This window comes from Epinephelus fuscoguttatus, linkage group LG17 (assembly GCF_011397635.1).
Source record: "Epinephelus fuscoguttatus linkage group LG17, E.fuscoguttatus.final_Chr_v1".
NCBI lineage: Eukaryota > Metazoa > Chordata > Actinopteri > Perciformes > Serranidae > Epinephelus > Epinephelus fuscoguttatus.
In genome coordinates this window covers 42,508,974-42,527,673 of record NC_064768.1, presented here as the reverse complement: position 1 = coordinate 42,527,673, position 18,700 = coordinate 42,508,974, and the positions used below count along the sequence as shown (strand labels likewise).

Sequence of the window (18,700 nt, the reverse complement as noted above, 5' to 3'; positions counted from 1 at the left end):
AGCATTGGTTGCGCACGAGCTCCGCAGATACAACATGGACATTGCAGCACTTCGTAAAATCACGCTTCCATGGTGAAGACTTTTTAAAAGAGATGGGAGAAGGCTATGCCTTCTTCTGGAAAGGGCTTCCAGAAGGCTCCCGATGTCTCCATGGAGTCGGTTTTGCTGTGCGGTCAAGCCTACTGCAAAAAATCACAGAATCCCCAGTTGGCATCAGTGAAAGGCTGATGACCTGGCGTGTTCCCCTCACTAACAGCCGCTATGCCACCCTCATCAGTGCTTATGCTCCAACACTGGATGCTGATCCTGAGAGCAAGGAAGTCTTCTATGCCTCCCTGCACTCCGCCATCAGTAAAACAGCATCCATTGACAAGTTCTTTCTTCTTGGAGACTTCAGCGCAAGGGTGGGCTCAGCCATGGAGTGGGCTCAGCCAAGGGTGGGCTCAGCCATGGAGTGGACTTTGGAAGGACGTGCTTGATCAGCATGGTTTTGGCAAGATGAATGAGAATGGTCTCCATCTCCGCACTCTTTGCTCTGAAAATCAACTGGTCATCACAAACACCGTGTTCCAACTAAAGAACAAATTCAAGATCCCTTGGCAACATCCCCGCTCTAAACACTGGCACCTCCTGGACTACATCATTGTCCGCCAAGCTGACAGGAAGGAGGTGCGAGGCACTAGGGCCATGGGTGGAGCTGACTGTTGGACAGACCATCGATTGATCAGAGCTAAACTGAACCTGGAACTCCATTCTCCATTATGAAAAACAGCTCCATGTCGGAAGTTCAACTGTGATGCACTGAAGTCCACCGATACCATCTACCAGCTAAGGGAGCAGATTGCAAACCAGCTGTCTTGCATCCCGGAGACACCAGCTGGCAGCAACATTAGCTCCACCTGGAGTAGCCTGCGTACTGCCATTCACCAAGCGCCAGTAGAATCTATAGGGTACACCACACGGAGACCTCGAGACTGGTTTGACATCAGTGTATCAGGTATTGACCAGCTTCTTCTGGCAAAGCACAAGGCGCTTGCAGCTTACCTGTCCAACCCTCAATCCACCTCACTGAAGCACCATCAGGGCCGAAACCCAGCATACCCTCCGAGCCATGGAGAATGACTGGTGGTTGAAAAAAGCTAGCAAAATACAACATCACGCTGACACCAACAACACGCATGGATTCTATGACACCATCAAGTCTATCTATGGCCCACAGAGGAAGAATTTAGCATCGGTCAGATCAGCGGATGGCTCCACCCTCCTCAAGGACAAACAGCAGATCCTGGACAGATGGGCGGAGCACTTCAAAACCCTCCTGGACCCTTCCAACCTGCCTGCCCCCTGTCAGCCACTTGGACTCCACTTCCCGGCCTTGATGGGATCCCGGCAGAATTATTAAAACATGGTGGATACCTCCTTACCCGCAGATTAGTCCAACTGATCACTGCTATCTGGTCTTGCGAAGTTATCCCACAAGATTGGAAGAATGCAAAAATTATAACAATCTTTAAACACAAAGGCGACAGAGCAGACTGCGGGAACAACAGAGGCATATCCCTCTTGTCAGTGGCTGGGAAGGTGCTAGGTCTGATTATGCTACTTCAACTAGCATCCCACGCTGAGAGCATTCTGCCTGAATCCCAGTGTGGTTTTAGGCATGATTGAAGCACCTCAGATATGATTTTTGTCGCTCGACAGGTACAGGAAAAGTGCAGGGAACACTGCAAGGACCTGTACCTTGCGTTCATTGATCTCTCCAAGGCCTTCAACACTGTCAATCGGGAGCTGCTATGGGAAGTACTCGGGAAGTTAAGGGTTCCTCCAAAGTTCAAGAACATCTTGTGGCAGCTGCGCGACCAGATGCAAGCCTGCGTCAGTGTTGGCGACCAACAGTCAGCATTGCAGTATTCCTTGCGCGCAAACATCTCCGCTGGGTTGGGCATGTGATCCGTATGCCTGTCCATCGCCTTCCCAGACAGATCTTTTATAGCCAGCTTTTAGAAGGCCACAGGTCTGTTGGGGGCCAGAAGAAGCACTTAAAGGATCACCTTAAAACTCTCCTGAAGAAGTGCAACATCAGTCCACCCACACTTGAGCCCTTGCAACTGCCCGCACCACCTGGTGTGCCACCTGCCAACAGGGAATAGCTCATCTTCAGGAGCAAGCCACAGAGAGGAGGACTCAGCGGCGTGCACAGGGGCACCAACGTGCCGCAGGGCCTCCCCCTGCTGGTGCTGGATATCCCTGCCTGTCTTGTGGCAACATCTGCGGATCTCGCATCAGCCTGCACAGCCACATGGCTATGCATAGGCAGAAAGCGCCCCAATAACAAGAACTTAATTTTTGGAGCAATGTCATCATCGAAGTCGATGGACTAGTGTCACTATACACACACACACACACACACACATATATATATATATATATATATATATATATAGTAACACTATATATTGTATATGAGGTATTGGTGTTGTTTCAGAACATATGTCTTTATATTTTAATTGATTTCATTTTAATTTAATTCATTGTTTTGTGTCATATTTTGTTTTATTTGAACTGATATGATTTGATTTTGTTTAATTTAATTTTCATTTAATTTGACTTTTTATCTATTTTGTTTTATTGTTGTATTTTCTTTTGTTTTGTTTTATTTCAAGTTATTTTATTTCTGTCAATTTTATTTTCTTTTAATGCTATTTTCATTTTTAATTTCTTTTGTTTTATTTTATTTCATTTATTTTCTTTTGTTTTGTGTTATTTCATTTTACTTTAAATTCACCTACTTTTTTGTTTCTTTTTGTTGACGTCACAGGATCAATGACAGTTCGCCCTCAGGGATCAGTAAAGTGTTTCTGATTTGTTGATGACAGGTGACGACCACCAGATGGCGCAGTGACGTCAGCACGTTTGTGCTGTTGTTGTTGTTATTGTTGTTGATGACCACCAGATGACGCTGTGAGGTGTGTCACCTCTGATCACGTGGTGGTCACGTGGTGGTTCCCACATGCGGTGTGATGGAGGAGAGCAGCAGCAGCAGCAGCAGAGACACGCGGAGTTCTGTTCAGGCACAGGAGCTGAAGAAGGTCCGAGAGAAGACTGTGATGATGAAGAAGAAGAAGAGGAGTACAGAGGAGGAAGAGGAGGTGAGACACGGACAGACAGAGGAGGACTGGGTGGACTGGGTGGACTGGGAACGAGCTGGGGGCTAGCTGTTAGCTAGCCTGTAGTCAGTGTGCAGAGGCCGATTCAAACCGAACTCCATTCAGAATCTGTCTATTTTGTATATTAGGTGCTCTTCATCAGAACATCATCATCATGTTTGGACACGGTTAACCTGTGATCTGGATCAGGATCGTGTCATCATCAGTTCGGCACACATGAAGTTCGTTAATATAAATATACCGAATATAACAAAGTGTATATGTCTAACGTTATGGTTTAAACAGTGAGACACTGAAGGTGAAAACATGTTTACAGGAGCAGCTCAGCAGCGTAAAACGGCAAGCTAAAGCTAGACAACGCTATGCTGGAAACAAACATGCTAATGTTAGCTAAAGCTAGACAACGCTATGCTGGAAACAAATATGCTAATGTTAGCTAAAGCTAGACAATGCTATGCTGGAAACAAATATGCTAATGTTAGCTAAAGCTAGACAACGCTATGCTGGAAACAAACATGCTAATGTTAGCTAAAGCTAGACAACGCTATGCTGGAAACAAATATGCTAATGTTAGCTAAAGCTAGACAATGCTATGCTGGAAACAAATATGCTAATGTTAGCTAAAGCTAGACAACGCTATGCTGGAAACAAACATGCTAATGTTAGCTAAAGCTAGACAACGCTATGCTGGAAACAAATATGCTAATGTTAGCTAAAGCTAGACAATGCTATGCTGGAAACAAATATGCTAATGTTAGCTAAAGCTAGACAACGCTATGCTGGAAACAAACATGCTAATGTTAGCTAAAGCTAGACAACGCTATGCTGGAAACAAACATGCTAATGTCAGCTAAAGCTAGATAACGCTATGCTGGAAACAAATATGCTAATGTTAGCTAAAGCTAGACAATGCTATGCTGGAAACAAATATGCTAATGTTAGCTAAAGCTAGACAACGCTATGCTGGAAACAAACATGCTAATGTTAGCTAAAGCTAGACAATGCTATGCTGGAAACAAATATGCTAATGTTAGCTAAAGCTAGACAACGCTATGCTGGAAACAAATATGCTAATGTTAGCTAAAGCTAGACAACGCTATGCTGGAAACAAACATGCTAATGTTAGCTAAAGCTAGATAACGCTATGCTGGAAACAAATATGCTAATGTTAGCTAAAGCTAGACAACGCTATGCTGGAAACAAACATGCTAATGTAGCTAAAACTAGACTACACTATGCTGGAAACAAACATGCTAATGTTAGCTAAAGCTAGACAACGCTATGCTGGAAACAAACATGTTAATGTTAGCTAAAGCTAGACAACGCTATGCTGGAAACAAACATGCCAATGTTAGCTAAAGCTAGACAACACTATGCTGGAAACAAACATGCTAATGTTAGCTAAAGGTAGACAACGCTATGCTGGAAACAAACATGCCAATGTTAGCTAAAGCTAGACAACACTATGCTGGAAACAAATATGCTAATGTTAGCTAAAGCTAGACAACACTATACCGGAAACAAAGATACTAATGTTAGCTAAAGCTAGATAACGCTATGCTGGAAACAAATATGCTAATGTTAGCTAAAGCTAGACAACGCTATGCTGGAAACAAACATGCTAATGTAGCTAAAGCTAGACTACACTATGCTGGAAACAAACATGCTAATGTTAGCTAAAGCTAGACAACGCTATGCTGGAAACAAACATGCTAATGTTAGCTAAAGCTAGACAACGCTATGCTGGAAACAAACATGCCAATGTTAGCTAAAGCTAGACAACACTATGCTGGAAACAAATATGCTAATGTTAGCTAAAGCTAGACAACACTATGCTGGAAACAAAGATACTAATGTTAGCTAAAGCTAGACAACACTATGCTGGAAACAAATAAGCTAATGTTAGCTAAAGCTAGACAACGCTATGCTGGAAACAAACATGCTAATGTAGCTAAAGCTAGACTACACTATGCTGGAAACAAACATGCTAATGTTAGCTAAAGCTAGACAACGCTATGCTGGAAACAAACATGTTAATGTTAGCTAAAGCTAGACAACGCTATGCTGGAAACAAACATGCTAATGTTAGCTAAAGTTAGACAACACTATGCTGGAAACAAATATGCTAATGTTAGCTAAAGCTAGACAACGCTATGCTGGAAACAAACATGCTAATGTTAGCTAAAGTTAGACAACACTATGCTGGAAACAAATATGCTAATGTTAGCTAAAGCTAGACAACACTATACTGGAAACAAATATGCTAGTGTTAGCTAAAACTAGACAACACTATACTGGAAACAAACATGCTAATGTTAGCTAAAGTTAGACAACACTATGCTGGAAACAAATATGCTAATGTTAGCTAAAGCTAGACAACACTATACTGGAAACAAATATGCTAGTGTTAGCTAAAACTAGACAACACTATACTGGAAACAAACATGCTAATGTTAGCTAAAGCTAGACAACACTATGCTGGAAACAAATATGCTAATGTTAGCTAAAGCTAGACAACACTATACTGGAAACAAATATGCTAGTGTTAGCTAAAACTAGACAACACTATACTGGAAACAAAGATGCTAATGTTAGCTAAAACTAGATAACACTATACTAGGGCTGGGTATCGATTCAGATTTTCCAGATCGATTCGACTTTCAAGGACTCAGTTCGATCCAATTCAATTCAGTTCAATATCGATTCAGTCAAGTATATTTCAATTACGATACAAAATTTGCTTGGATATTAAGATATTTTCTGAGAACTAACGAAGTATATTTAACAAGGAACCCTCTGACCTGGTGCATTACTATTACAGTACTGTTTACATTAAGAATTGACCCCAAAGCAGCACATTAGTCATCATGTACTTTTATTTAACATTACCTGACCAACACATACAAAATAAATATTTTGAATTAAATCTAACCACAAGGCAGACAGTTTAAATGAAGTGGCTACAAAAAATGTAAACACAGGACATCCACAAGTTTGCTGCCTGTAACCGTCTTATAAAGCTTTTGTGCAACACACTACAGTGGTTGTGATGCACACACTGACTGTATCAGAAGAGAAACAATGTACGTAGGTGAACCCTGCAGCAAAGTGAGCCCTCTTCCTCAGAGAGGATCTTTGCCTCCCAGTTTGTTCCTGGCAGCAGAGCAGAGTGAACCGTCTTTCTTCTCAGAGGATCTTTGTCCCATGACAGCAGGCAGCTGTTGTCCGTGTCCGCAATGTAAACAACGTTCGCTGGCGATTTGACAGTCACTAGAAGCACATTATGACCCTTTGTAAAAGTTTCTGTGTGGTACCTGTGTTGTACATGAGCTAACGTTAGCGGCTAAGGACTGAGAGGCTGTCCGGTGTGTGTGTGTGTGTGTGTGTGTGTGTGTCTGAGTGTCTGAGGAGCGTCAGTACGTTAGCTTGTTAGCCGTAACGTTAGCCTTGCTGTTCGTCATGTTAACGTTGTCGTCGGCAGCCCTGAATAGCTTGTAAAGCTTCAGCATAGTTAGCTAACACATTTGTTATCGGCCCATGTGTTTACTGCTACAGAGAATTAATAAATCTTTGGTTTATTTGCACAACGTCGCCTCTCTGCCGTCTTTTATCACGCTTGCTAACGCTAAGTTAACTTTACCAGCAGATCTGTATGAGGCACAAACTGAGGCTACAGTTAGCAGTGTGCTGATGCTTAGTGGTATTTCTTAATCTTTTCTGTGAAACTGATGCGCATTTAATAAACATGCGTACATTATTAGCATTATATTTTTAGGGGGAAATACGAGTGAAAATACTCGCACCGTAGGCCCATGCCTTCAGTGGACGTGCTCCCACCATTGTTTGCTGATCTGTCTTCATTCAGTATCCGGCCGTCTCGTGAGACCTCTCTCCATGACCTCAGGTGCTAAATGCTGATCTCGCGAGACTACCTGGGTTGACAGTACTGCAGGCTGCTGCAGTCTGCTACCGGCTGTACAACACGTCCACGGAGGAAAACAAATAGTTATAGTAAAAGATCGATTTTTTTAATTAATGAATCGATTTTGTGCCATTTAAAGGAAAATTGATTTGAATCGAATTTTTCAACCCAGCTCTACACTATACTGTTCTGTTTAAACTTTCCTTCTTCAGATCTTCAACTTCATCAACAAATCTCCTGAGGAGGAGGAGGAGGATGATGAAGATATGTCTGACAGCGAGGACAGCGTCTTCTCAGCACTGGAGGATTCTGGGAGTGACAGTGAGGATGAGGAGGATGGTGTCGAAGAGGAGGGATCATATGATGAAGAAGATGTGGAGGTGGAGTCAGAGCAGACTGAGCAGGTATGGTTTGAGCTGTGACTCACCTGCTGGTGTTCTCAGGGTTCTCCTGTAGAACCTCACCTGTGCTGTGTTGTATCTGCAGACAGAGAAGAAGAAGAAGAAGAAGAACAAGGAGGAGGGCAGAGTGAAAGAGGAAGAAGACGAGTACAAACATGACTCTTCAGATGAGGAGGTGCGTTCTTTTGGTTCTTTCGGGTTCTCCACATATGTCTCTGTTGGGTTCTGTACTGCACCTTCAGGTTCTCCCAGAGTGTCTGAAACATTCTGCCAGGTTACTAAATGTTCTGGGTTCTCTACTTTTCCTCAGTGGTCTTCTAAATGTTCTGTTGGTTTCTGTAGTGTTCCGCAGTGGTCTTAATAATGTTCTGCTGGGTTCTCCAGTGTTCCTCAGTGCTCTTTACAATGTTTTGTTGGGTTCTCTAGTGTTCCTCAGTGCTCTTACTAATGTTCTGTTGGGTTTTCTAGTGTTGTGCAGTGCTCTTTATAATGCTCTGTTGCGTTCTCCAGTGTTCCTCAGTGCTCTTTATAATGTTTTGTTGCGTTCTCCAGTGTTCCTCAGTGCTCTTCATAATGTTTTGTTGGGTTCTCCAGTGTTCCGCAGTGCTCTTTACAATGTTTTGTTGGGTTCTCTAGTGTCCGTCAGTGCTCTTCATAATGTTCTGTTGGGTTTTCTAGTGTTCCTCAGTACTCTTTTGATGTTCTGAAGGGTTCTCTACTGTTCTGCAGTGCTCTTCATAATGTTCTAAAGGGTTATCTAGTGTTCCTCAGTGCTTTGTATAATGTTCTGTTGGGTTTTCTAGTGTTCCTCAGTGGTCCTTAAAATGTTCTGCAGGTTTCTCTAGTGTCTGTCAGTGCTCTTTATAGGGTTGTCATGATACTAAAATTTCAAACTCGATATCGATACCCAGGAAAATATTCAATACTTGATACCATTTTCGATACAGCAGCAAAAAATTAAGAGGCATGTCATTTTTTAAACAAAGACATCAGAACAGTAACATCAATGATGACAACAAAAAAATCCCCCAAAATAAATAACAACCAGAAACAAGATCTGTCCATACAAATGTATTTATCTACAGCCCTGTTTATTTTCTGTGCTTCTGGTGAATTGGCACCATATTTTCGTTGCTGATCAAACAGAGTTGGTAGTTTAGGCTCAGGATGCTCCTGGTTCTACCTCACTATGTGATCAGAGAACCAGGGGTTACGGGAGAAACCTAACGTTTTTTCAGCTTCAATCTGTGACTTTACAGTTAACATAACTTTCAGACACACATAATTGTGTTGTCCTGTTAAACTAACACTGTCTATTAATGTTACAGACGAGCACGACTGATAAAGTTTTCTGCTTAGCTCCCACATTAACGTCAGAAGGTATATTTTAGTTTGAGCCGGGTTGCAGCGAGGGCTCTGTGCCTGCCAGACGCTGCCTGCACAGCACGTGACTGTCAGACCCGTCGCTGCACCCGACAGGCGCTGAGGTGGCGTGCACTGTTAGAACTGATACTTTTGTAAATTAGTATTGTATCAGGATACAGCGTTTGAGTATCGATACTTTTGACAGTCCTAGCTCTTTATAATGTTCTGCAGGGTTCTCTACTGTTCCTCAGTACTCTTGATGTTCTGAAGGATTCTCTAATGTTCCACAGTGCTCTTCGTAATGTTCTGTAGGGTTGTCGAATGTTAGTGCTCAGTCTTAAGGGTTTTTAAAAGACTGTTTGGCTCTTTTATGTTGTTGTAGCATTCTCAGTGATCTGTACGACATGTTCTCAGGTACACTAATGTTCTGTCAGTGGATGTTCTTCAGGGCATTTCAGGGCAGTTCTCAGGGTTCCATTTCCATTTGCTGGGGGGACACTAAGGGGATACAGGGGATCTCACTGTGATGCAGGTCACAGTGAGATGGAGGTCAGTGAGAGGGTTCCATTTCCTGTGTGCAGCTGAAACAGCAGAACCCTTCAGTGGACTGCAGAGCGCTGACAGCGGAATTTATCAGTCAGTATTTCTTCAGTGTTCCCTCACTGTTCCCTCAGTGTTCTCCTCAGTGTTCCCTCACTGTTCCCTCAGTGTTCTCCTCAGTGTTCCCTCACTGTTCCCTCAGTGTTCTCCTCAGTGTTCCCTCAATGTTCTCCTCAGTGTTCCCTCAGCATCCCCCTCAGCGTCCCCCTCAGTGTCTCCTCAGCGTTCTCTTCAGTGTCCCCTCAGTATTCCCCCAGTGTTCCCTCAGTGTTCTCCCCGGGTTTCCCGTTAGTGTTCGCTCAGTGTTCTCCTCAGTGTCCCCCTGAGTGTTCCCTCAATGTCCCCTCAGCGTCCCCCTCAGTGTTCTCCTCAATGTTCTTCTCAGTCTTCCCTCAGTGTTCCCCTCAGTGTTCTTCTCAGTGTCCCCTCAGTGTCCCCTCAGCATCCCCCTCAGTGTTCTCCTCAGTGTTCTCCTCAGTGTTCTTCTCAGTGTTCTCCTCAGTGTTCTACTCAGTGTCCCCTCAGCGTCCCCCTCAGCGTCCCCCTCAGTGTTCTTCTCAGTGTTCAATCAGTGTCCCCCTCAGCGTCCCTTCAGTGTTCCCTCAGTGTTCTCCTCAGTGTTCCCTCAGTGTACTCTTCAGTGTCCTCTCAGTGTTCCCTCAGTGTTCTCCACAGTGTTCTCCTCAATGTACTCCTCAGTGTCCCCTCAGTGCACTCCTCAGTGTACTCCTCAGTGTTCTCTCTGTGTTCTTCTCAGTGTTCCCTCAGTCTACTCCACAGTGTCCTCTCAGTGTTCCCTCAGTGTTCTCCTCAATGTACTCCTCAGTGTTCCCTCAGTGCACTCCTCAGTGTACTCCTCAGTGTCCCCTCAGTGTCCCCTCAGTGTTCTTCTCAGTGTACTCCTCAGTGTCCCCTCAGTGTTCTTCTCAGTGTTCCAATCAGTGTCCCCTCAGTGTTCCCTCAGTGTTCTCCTCAGTGTTCCCTCAGTGTTCTCCTCAGTGTTCCCTCAGTGTTCTCCTCAGTGTTCACCTCAGTGTTCTCCTCAGTGTTCTCCTCAGCGTTCCCTCAGTGTCCTCTCAGTGTTCCCTCAGTGTTCTCCACAGTGTTCCCTCAGTGTTCTCCTCAGTGTCCCCTCAGTGTCTCGTCAGTGTACTCCTCAGTGTTCCCTCAGTGTTCTCCACAGTGTTCCCTCAGTGTTCTCCTCAGTGTCCCCTCAGTGTCCCGTCAGTGTTCTCCTCAGTGTCCCCTCAGTGTTCTCCTCAGTGTTCTCCTCAGTGTTCCGTCAGTGTACTCCTCAGTGTCCCCTCAGTGTTCTCCTCAGTGTTCTCCACAGTGTTCCCTCAGTGTTCTCCTCAGTGTCCCCTCAGTGTCCCGTCAGTGTTCTCCTCAGTGTCCCCTCAGTGTTCTCCTCAGTGTCCCGTCAGTGTACTCCTCAGTGTCCCCTCAGTGTCCCGTCAGTGTACTCCTCAGTGTCCCCTCAGTGTTCTCCTCAGTGTTCTCCTCAGTGTCCCGTCAGTGTACTTCTCAGTGTCCCCTCAGTGTTCTCCTCAGTGTCCCCTCAGTGTCCCGTCAGTGTACTCCTCAGTGTCCCCTCAGTGTTCTCCTCAGTGTCCCCTCAGTGTACTCCTCAGTGTCCCCTCAGTGTCCCCTCAGTGTCCCGTCAGTGTACTCCTCAGTGTCCCCTCAGTGTCCCCTCAGTGTTCTCCTCAGTGTCCTCTCAGTGTTCTCCTCAGTGTCCTCTCAGTGTACTCCTCAGTGTCCCGTCAGTGTACTCCTCAGTGTCCCCTCAGTGTTCTCCTCAGTGTCCTCTCAGTGTTCTCCTCAGTGTTCCCTCAGTGTTCTCAGTGTACTCCTCAGTGTCCTCTCAGTGTTCTCCTTAGTGTACTCCTCAGTGTCTCCTCAGTGTACTCCTCAGTGTCTCCTCAGTGTTCTCCTCAGTGTCCCCTCAGTGTTCTCCTCAGTGTACTCCTCAGTGTCCTCTCAGTGTTCTCCTTAGTGTACTCCTCAGTGTCTCCTCAGTGTTCTCCTCAGTGTTCTCCTCAGTGTACTCCTCAGTGTCCTCTCAGTGTTCTCCTCAGTGTTCTCCTCAGTGTCCCCTCAGTGTTCTCCTCAGTGTACTCCTCAGTGTCCCCTCAGTGTTCTCCTCAGTGTTCTCCTCAGTGTTCCCTCAGTGTTCTCCTCAGTGTTCTCCTCAGTGTCCCCTCAGTGTTCTCCTCAGTGTACTCCTCAGTGTCCCCTCAGTGTTCTCCTCAGTGTCCCCTCAGTGTTCTCCTCAGTGTTCCCTCAGTGTTCTCCTCAGTGTTCTCCTCAGTGTCCCCTCAGTGTTCTCCTCAGTGTACTCCTCAGTGTCCCCTCAGTGTTCCCCCACAAGTGTTAACCCAGTGTTCTCCCCCAGCGTTCTCCTCAGTATTCTCCTCAGTGTTCCCTCAGTTTTCCTCTCAGGTTCTCTGACAGTTTGTCTTCTGTGAGTGGTTTCACTCTGATTTCCTATAATTAAACCAGTTTAAATTTGTTGATTTAATCATTAATCTACTGATAGCAGTACTGATAGAGAATGTGAAGGTACGTCACGCCACTTTGCATTGTGGGGCGTCAGCACCATCTGTGGAACACAGGTGTAAACAAACGCGAGAAGCCAGCTCTTCAAGCCAGCTCAACATTTTAAGTAATCATGTTTTTTTTATATTTTTATATTATTTTGTTATATTTCTCCCTCTCCCCTCACTGGAAGTGTCGGACCTCCCGCCACCTGATTCCGCCTTGATTAAACACTGAAAATAAAATAAAAGAGGGAGACAGTTTTTCCCATTTTATCTTATTTTGATATATTTCTCACTCTCCCCTCTCTGGGAGCGTCCAACCTCCCGCTCCTGTCTCAAACATGGAGGCCCCGCACACACTCCTACCGGCACCCCCGGGCAGCCAGCCCCCGCTCGGGTCTCCCTCGCGCACATAACGTTACTGCCGCTCGGTTGCTATAATTTGGTGTTTCACCACGTTAAACATAAGTTAATCACAGTAGTTGCATTACTGTTAAAAAGGCCCAGCTTAGTCTTGTAAGCTATATAGTGAGGAGCGTTGTCTGTGTGTGAGGGACGGGAGTGCGGGCGCCTGCGGCGCGCACCCTGGTGCATCAGTGCAACCTTGTTAAGCACGTCTGGAGAATAATGAGTTGTTGACAAAAACTTGGGGGCAATTTTGGCCCCTGGAACATGGTTTGGACAAATGGCCCTCCTTGTTCTCCTCAGTCTTCTCCTCAGTGTTCCCTCAGGGTTCTCCTCAGTGTTTTCCCCAGTGTTCTACTCAGTGTTCTCCTCAGTGTTCTCCTGAATGTTCTCCTCAGTGTTCTCCCCAGAGTCCCCTCAGTGTTCCCTTGGTGTCCCCCACAATGTTAACCCAGCGTTCTCCCCAGCGTTCTCCTCAGTATTTTCCTCGGTGTTCCCTCAGTTTTCCTCTCAGGTTCTCTGACAGTTTGTCTTCTGTGATGTTGTTTGGTTCTTCAGGACATCAGGAACACAGTGGGGAACATTCCGATGGAGTGGTACAAAGACTTCCCTCACATTGGCTACGACCTGGACGGGAAGAAGATCTACAAACCACTTAGGAACAAGGACGAGCTCGACGACTTCCTGGACAAGATGGAGAACCCCGAGTACTGGTGAGTTAACTGGCATGATGCTAACTCCCACATTGGTTTGCAGAGGGAATGCTAACGATGCTAACTTGCAGTTAGGGTTCTTTAGGCAATGTGAGACCACAGTGAGGTGGAGGTCACAGTGAGAGACAGTTCACATTAAGATGGAGGTCACAGTAGATAGAGGTCACAGTGAGAGACAGGTCACAGTAGATGGAGGTCACAGTGAGATACAGGTCACAGTGAGATGGAGGTCACAGGAAGATGCAGGTCACAGTGAGATGGAGATCACATTGAGATGGAGGTCACAGTACGATGGAGGTTACAGTGAAATGGAGGTCACAGTAAGATGGAGGTTACAGTGAGATGCAGGTCAGAGTGAGATGGAGGTCACAGGAAGATGCAGGTCACAGTGTGATGCAGGTCACAGTGAGATGGAAGTCACAGTGAGATGGAGGTCACAGTGAGATGGAGGCCACAGTGAGATGGAGGCCACAGTGAGATGGAGGCCACAGGAGGATGCAGGTCAGAGTGAGACGGTGGTTACAGTGAGATGGAGGTCACAGTAAGATGGAGGTCACAGTAAGATGGAGGTTACAGTGAGATGCAGGTCAGAGTGAGATGGAGGTCATAGGAAGATGCAGGTCACAGTGTGATGCACGTCACAGTGAGATGGAGGTCACAGTGAGATGCAGTTCACAGTAAGATGGAGGTCACAGTGAGATGCAGGTCATAGTGAGATGCAGTTCACAGTAAGATGGAGGTCACAGTGAGATGCAGGTCATAGTGAGATGCAGTTCACAGTGAGATGCAGGTCACAGTGAGATGCAGTTCACAGTAAGATGCAGGTCATAGTGAGATGGAGGCCACAGGAAGATGCAGTTCACAGTGAGATGGAGGTCACAGTGAGATGCAGGTCATAGTGAGATGCAGTTCACAGTAAGATGGAGGTCACAGTGAGATGCAGGTCACAGTGAGATGCAGTTCACAGTGAGATGCAGGTCACAGTGAGATGCAGTTCACAGTAAGATGCAGGTCATAGTGAGATGCAGGTCATAGTGAGATGCAGTTCACAGTGAGATGGAGGCCACAGGAAGATGCAGTTCACAGTGAGATGGAGGCCACAGGAAGATGCAGTTCACAGTGAGATGGAGGCCACAGTGAGATGCAGGTCACAGTAAGATGGAGGTCACAGTGAGATGCAGTTCACAGTGAGATGCAGTTCACAGTGAGATGCAGGTCATAGTGAGATGCAGGTCATAGTGAGATGCAGTTCACAGTGAGATGCAGTTCACAGTGAGATGGAGGCCACAGGAAGATGGAGGCCACAGGAAGATGCAGGTCAGAGTGAGACGGTGGTTACAGTAAGATGGAGGTCACAGTAAGATGGAGGTTACAGTGAGATGCAGGTCAGAGTGAGATGGAGGTCATAGGAAGATGCAGGTCACAGTGTGATGCAGGTCACAGTGAGATGGAGGTCACAGTGAGATGCAGTTCACAGTAAGATGGAGGTCACAGTGAGATGCAGGTCATAGTGAGATGCAGTTCACAGTAAGATGGAGGTCACAGTGAGATGCAGGTCATAGTGAGATGCAGTTCACAGTGAGATGGAGACCACAGGAAGATGCAGTTCACAGTAAGATGGAGGTCACAGTGAGATGCAGGTCATAGTGAGATGCAGTTCACAGTAAGATGCAGGTCATAGTGAGATGCAGGTCATAGTGAGATGCAGGTCATAGTAAGATGCAGTTCACAGTGAGATGGAGGCCACAGTGAGATGCAGTTCACAGTAAGATGCAGGTCATAGTGAGATGCAGGTCATAGTGAGATGCAGGTCATAGTAAGATGCAGTTCACAGTGAGATGGAGGCCACAGGAAGATGCAGGTCACAGTGAGATGGCGGTCACAGTATGATGGAGGTGACAGTTAGATGTAGGGCACAATGAGATGTAGGTCAGCGTGGCGGACGAGGCAGAACCTCATTAAGCCCCGCCCTCGTGCGTCCGCAGGAGAACGGTCCATGACAAGCAGACAGGAAGTGACATCGTGCTGTCAGACGAGCAGGTGGAGCTGGTGAACCGTCTGCAGAGGGGACAGTTTGGAGACCTTAGCTTCAATGAGTACCAGGTATGCTCAGGTGACACAGATAAGGCTCCGCCCCTTCCTGCTGACATCAGCTGTGGATGTTAAACCCCAGGTGTGTGTGTATGCCCCTCCCCTCAGCCTCAGGTGGAGTTCTTTAGTCGGGACGTGATGCTCCACCCGGTCACCAACCGCCCGGCGGACAAACGCAGCTTCATCCCGTCTCTGGTCGAGAAGGACAAGGTGTCCAAACTCGTCCACGCCATTAAGATGGGCTGGATCAAACCGCGGCGGCAGGACGATGACAGCAGGGGGCGGTACTACGACCTCTGGGCCAATGAGGACACTTCAATTCTGGCCAAACACAGGATGCACCTGCCCGCCCCCAAAATCCCCCTACCTGGTCACCAGGAGTCCTACAACCCCCCACCTGAGTTCCTATTCACCGACGAGGAGGTACGGCAGCCCGGAGGGACAAACTTATCTGCATGTTCCCCTGTCCCTTCACCTGTCTCTAGTTGTCCCTTTACCTGCCTCTACCTGTCCCTACACCTGTCTCTACCTGTTTCTACCTGTCTCTGTACCTGTCTCTACCTGTCTCTGTACCTGTCTCTGTCTCTGTCCCCCTCAGCGAGCTCTGTGGGAGCAGCAGGATCCGTCAGACAGGAAGTTGCCGTTTGTTCCCAGGAAGTTCTCGAGCCTCCGTCAGGTTCCTGCGTTTCCTCGTTTCATCCACGAGCGGTTTGAGCGCTGCCTAGACCTGTATCTGTGTCCCCGTCAGAGGAAGATGAGGGTACCTGAAACACACCTGAACCCCCTCAGCCAATCAGGATGTTCCGCTGTCCAACCAGTAACACCTGTCTCTGTACCTGTGCGTCTGTCTGTCCACAGGTGAACGTGAACCCAGAGGACTTGATCCCAAAACTGCCCAAACCCAAAGACCTGCAGCCGTTTCCTACAACACAGAGTCTGGTAACACTATCCTCACAGTGTAGACTGTCCTCACAGTGTCCACTGTCCTCACAGTGTAGACATGTAGTCACCATGATGATGTAAAACAAACTGATGTGTGTGCAGTGCAGACACCTGTCCCTTAGACAGGTGAGTCCTCATTGACATCATGTATGTACCTCTGTGTGTGTGTGGCCAGGTGTACCGGGGTCACAGTGGTCTGGTCCGCTCCATCAGTGTGTCTCCGTCAGGACAGTGGCTTGCCTCAGGTAGGAGTTTACCTGGTAACCTGGACAGGTGACACATCAGACCCCTGTGTGTAGTACTGTAGTGTGTATTGTGTGTGTTTGTGAACAGGAAGTGACGACGGCTCCGTCAGGTTCTGGGAGGTGTGTTCGTCTCGCTGTATGAGGACTGTCCAGGTGGGCGGAGCTGTGAAGAGCGTCGCCTGGAACCCAAACCCATCTGTCTGTCTGCTCGCTGTTGCCTTGTAAGGACCTGTCTGTCCCCAAAAACCTGTCTCTGTCTGTCCCCCAAAGACCTGTCTCCGTCTCTGATGACCTGTCTATGTCTCTGATTACCTGTCTCTGTCTCTGATGACCTGCCTCTAATGACCTGTCTCTGTCTCTGATGACCTGCCTCTAATGACCTGTCTCTGCCTCTGATGACCTGTCTCTGTCTCTGATGACCTGCCTCTAATGACCTGTCTCTGTCTCTGATGACCTGTCTCTGTCTCTGATCACCTGCCTCTGATGACCTGTTTCTGTCTCTGATTACCTGCCTCTGATGACCTGTCTCTGTCTCTGATGACCTGCCTCTGTCTCTGATGACCTGCCTTTGATGACCTGTTGCTAATGACCTGTCTCTGATGACCTGTCTCTAATAGCCTGTGTCTGTCTCTGATGACCGGTCTCTGTATGTCCCCAAAGACCTGCCTCTGTCTCTGATGACCTGCCTCTGATGACCTGTCTCTGTCTCTGATGACCTATCTCTGATGACCTGTTGCTAATGACCTGTCTCTGATGACCTGTCTCTAATAGCCTGTGTCTGTCTCTGATGACCAGTCTCTGTATGTCCCCAAAGGCCTGTCTCTGTTTCTGATGACCTGTCTCTATTCTCCTGTCTGTTTCTTTGTCTCAGGGACTCGGTTGTGTTGATCCTGTCTCCATGTCTGGGGGACAGACACGTTGTCTCTGCGTCAGAGCGACTCCTCTCCGGTCCGCAGGAGGTGGAGCCTATGGAGGGGGAGGGGCCTGTGACCTGGACAGACGTAGAGGGGGAGGAGTTTAATCAGGGGATCCGTCTCAGGATACGACACCCCAAAGTGAGAGGACACACCTGTCCCTTTATCATTACCATATCAGTATCTGTCCTGTCCCCTTATTGTTACCATATGAGCACCTGTTTTGTCCCCTTATCGTTACCGTCTCAGTACCAGATCTGTCCTAACTGCTCACTGTCGCTCTGCTCAGGCTGTCCACCAGGTGGCGTGGCACGCCAAAGGGGACTACCTGGCGTCGGTGATGCCGGATCACTCCAGCCACCTGCAGGTGTTCATCCACCAGCTGAGCCGGAGGCGGAGCCAGAACCCCTTCAGGAAGAACAAAGGTCTGGTGCAGTGCGTGTCCTTCCACCCCGTCAGACCCTACTTCTTTGTGGCCACGCAACGCGCCGTGCGCATCTACAACCTGCTCAAACAGGAAATGACCAAGAAACTACAGGCCAACTCCAAATGGATCTCCAGCATGGCCGTCCACCCTGGAGGTAAAGAGACGCACCTGACACAGCTGGTGACATCACAGCTGAGGGGCAGAGCCTCTGTCTCACCTGTCTCTCTGTCCACAGGTGATCATGTGATCTGTGGGAGTTACGACTGCAGGCTGAGCTGGTTCGACCTCGACCTGTCGACCAAACCTTACAGGATGTTAAGGTCTGTATCTGTCTGTCAAAGTCAAGTGTTTCAGGGGGCGGGGCTCTTTCACATCTGAAATTATCATCACTTCCTGTCTGCAGGCACCATAAGAAGGCGGTGAGGGGCGTGGCCTATCATCGACTGTACCCGCTGTTCGCCTCAGCGTCTGACGACGGATCCATCATAGTCTGTCACGGGACTGTTTACAAGTAATACACACTACAAAACACTACACACACTACTACATACTCTACACACAGTACTTCATTCAGACTCCGCTCCCCTGGCGCTCTGTCCCTGACCTTCTGTCCTCCATCTCCTCAGTGACCTGCTGCAGAACCCATTGATCGTTCCAGTGAAGGTTCTTCGTGGTCATGTGATGACTCACGACCTCGGCGTCCTGTCTGTGACCTTTCACCCCACACAGCCTTGGATCTTCTCTTCCGGAGCCGACGCCACCATCCGCCTTTACACCTAGCAACTGCAACTGACCGACCAACTGAACAACCAACCAACTGATCTACCGACCGGCTGTGTACTGTAGGAAGGTGATTGAGCAGTTGCTATGATACCATCTCATCTTGTTACCATGGAGAATATGACTTTTTTTAATTATAATTAAAGTAAAACTTTCTCACCTGTTTGTTTGTTTGTGTTGTTTACCAG

General features: G+C 47.3%; 1 protein-coding gene and 1 long non-coding RNA gene across 2 annotated transcripts; both read left to right on the top strand.

Moving 5' to 3' along the window:
• Positions 1-2,981: 2,981 nt before the first annotated feature.
• Positions 2,982-18,677, top strand: bop1 (BOP1 ribosomal biogenesis factor). Its single transcript, XM_049602554.1, has 15 exons — positions 2,982-3,149; positions 7,302-7,493; positions 7,576-7,665; positions 12,959-13,113; positions 15,099-15,216; positions 15,313-15,627; positions 15,803-15,964; positions 16,063-16,143; positions 16,322-16,391; positions 16,480-16,612; positions 17,263-17,446; positions 17,595-17,886; positions 17,968-18,052; positions 18,136-18,243; positions 18,359-18,677. Exons 1-15 carry the CDS (start codon positions 3,021-3,023, stop codon positions 18,510-18,512), a joined length of 2,268 nt encoding a protein of 755 aa, XP_049458511.1. The 5' UTR covers positions 2,982-3,020; the 3' UTR covers positions 18,513-18,677.
• On the top strand, positions 13,132-15,020 carry LOC125904936 (uncharacterized). The gene is made up of 3 exons (XR_007451595.1): positions 13,132-13,546; positions 13,581-14,090; positions 14,312-15,020. It is a non-coding gene; the product is annotated as an uncharacterized LOC125904936 (long non-coding RNA).
• Positions 18,678-18,700: the final 23 nt, after the last annotated feature.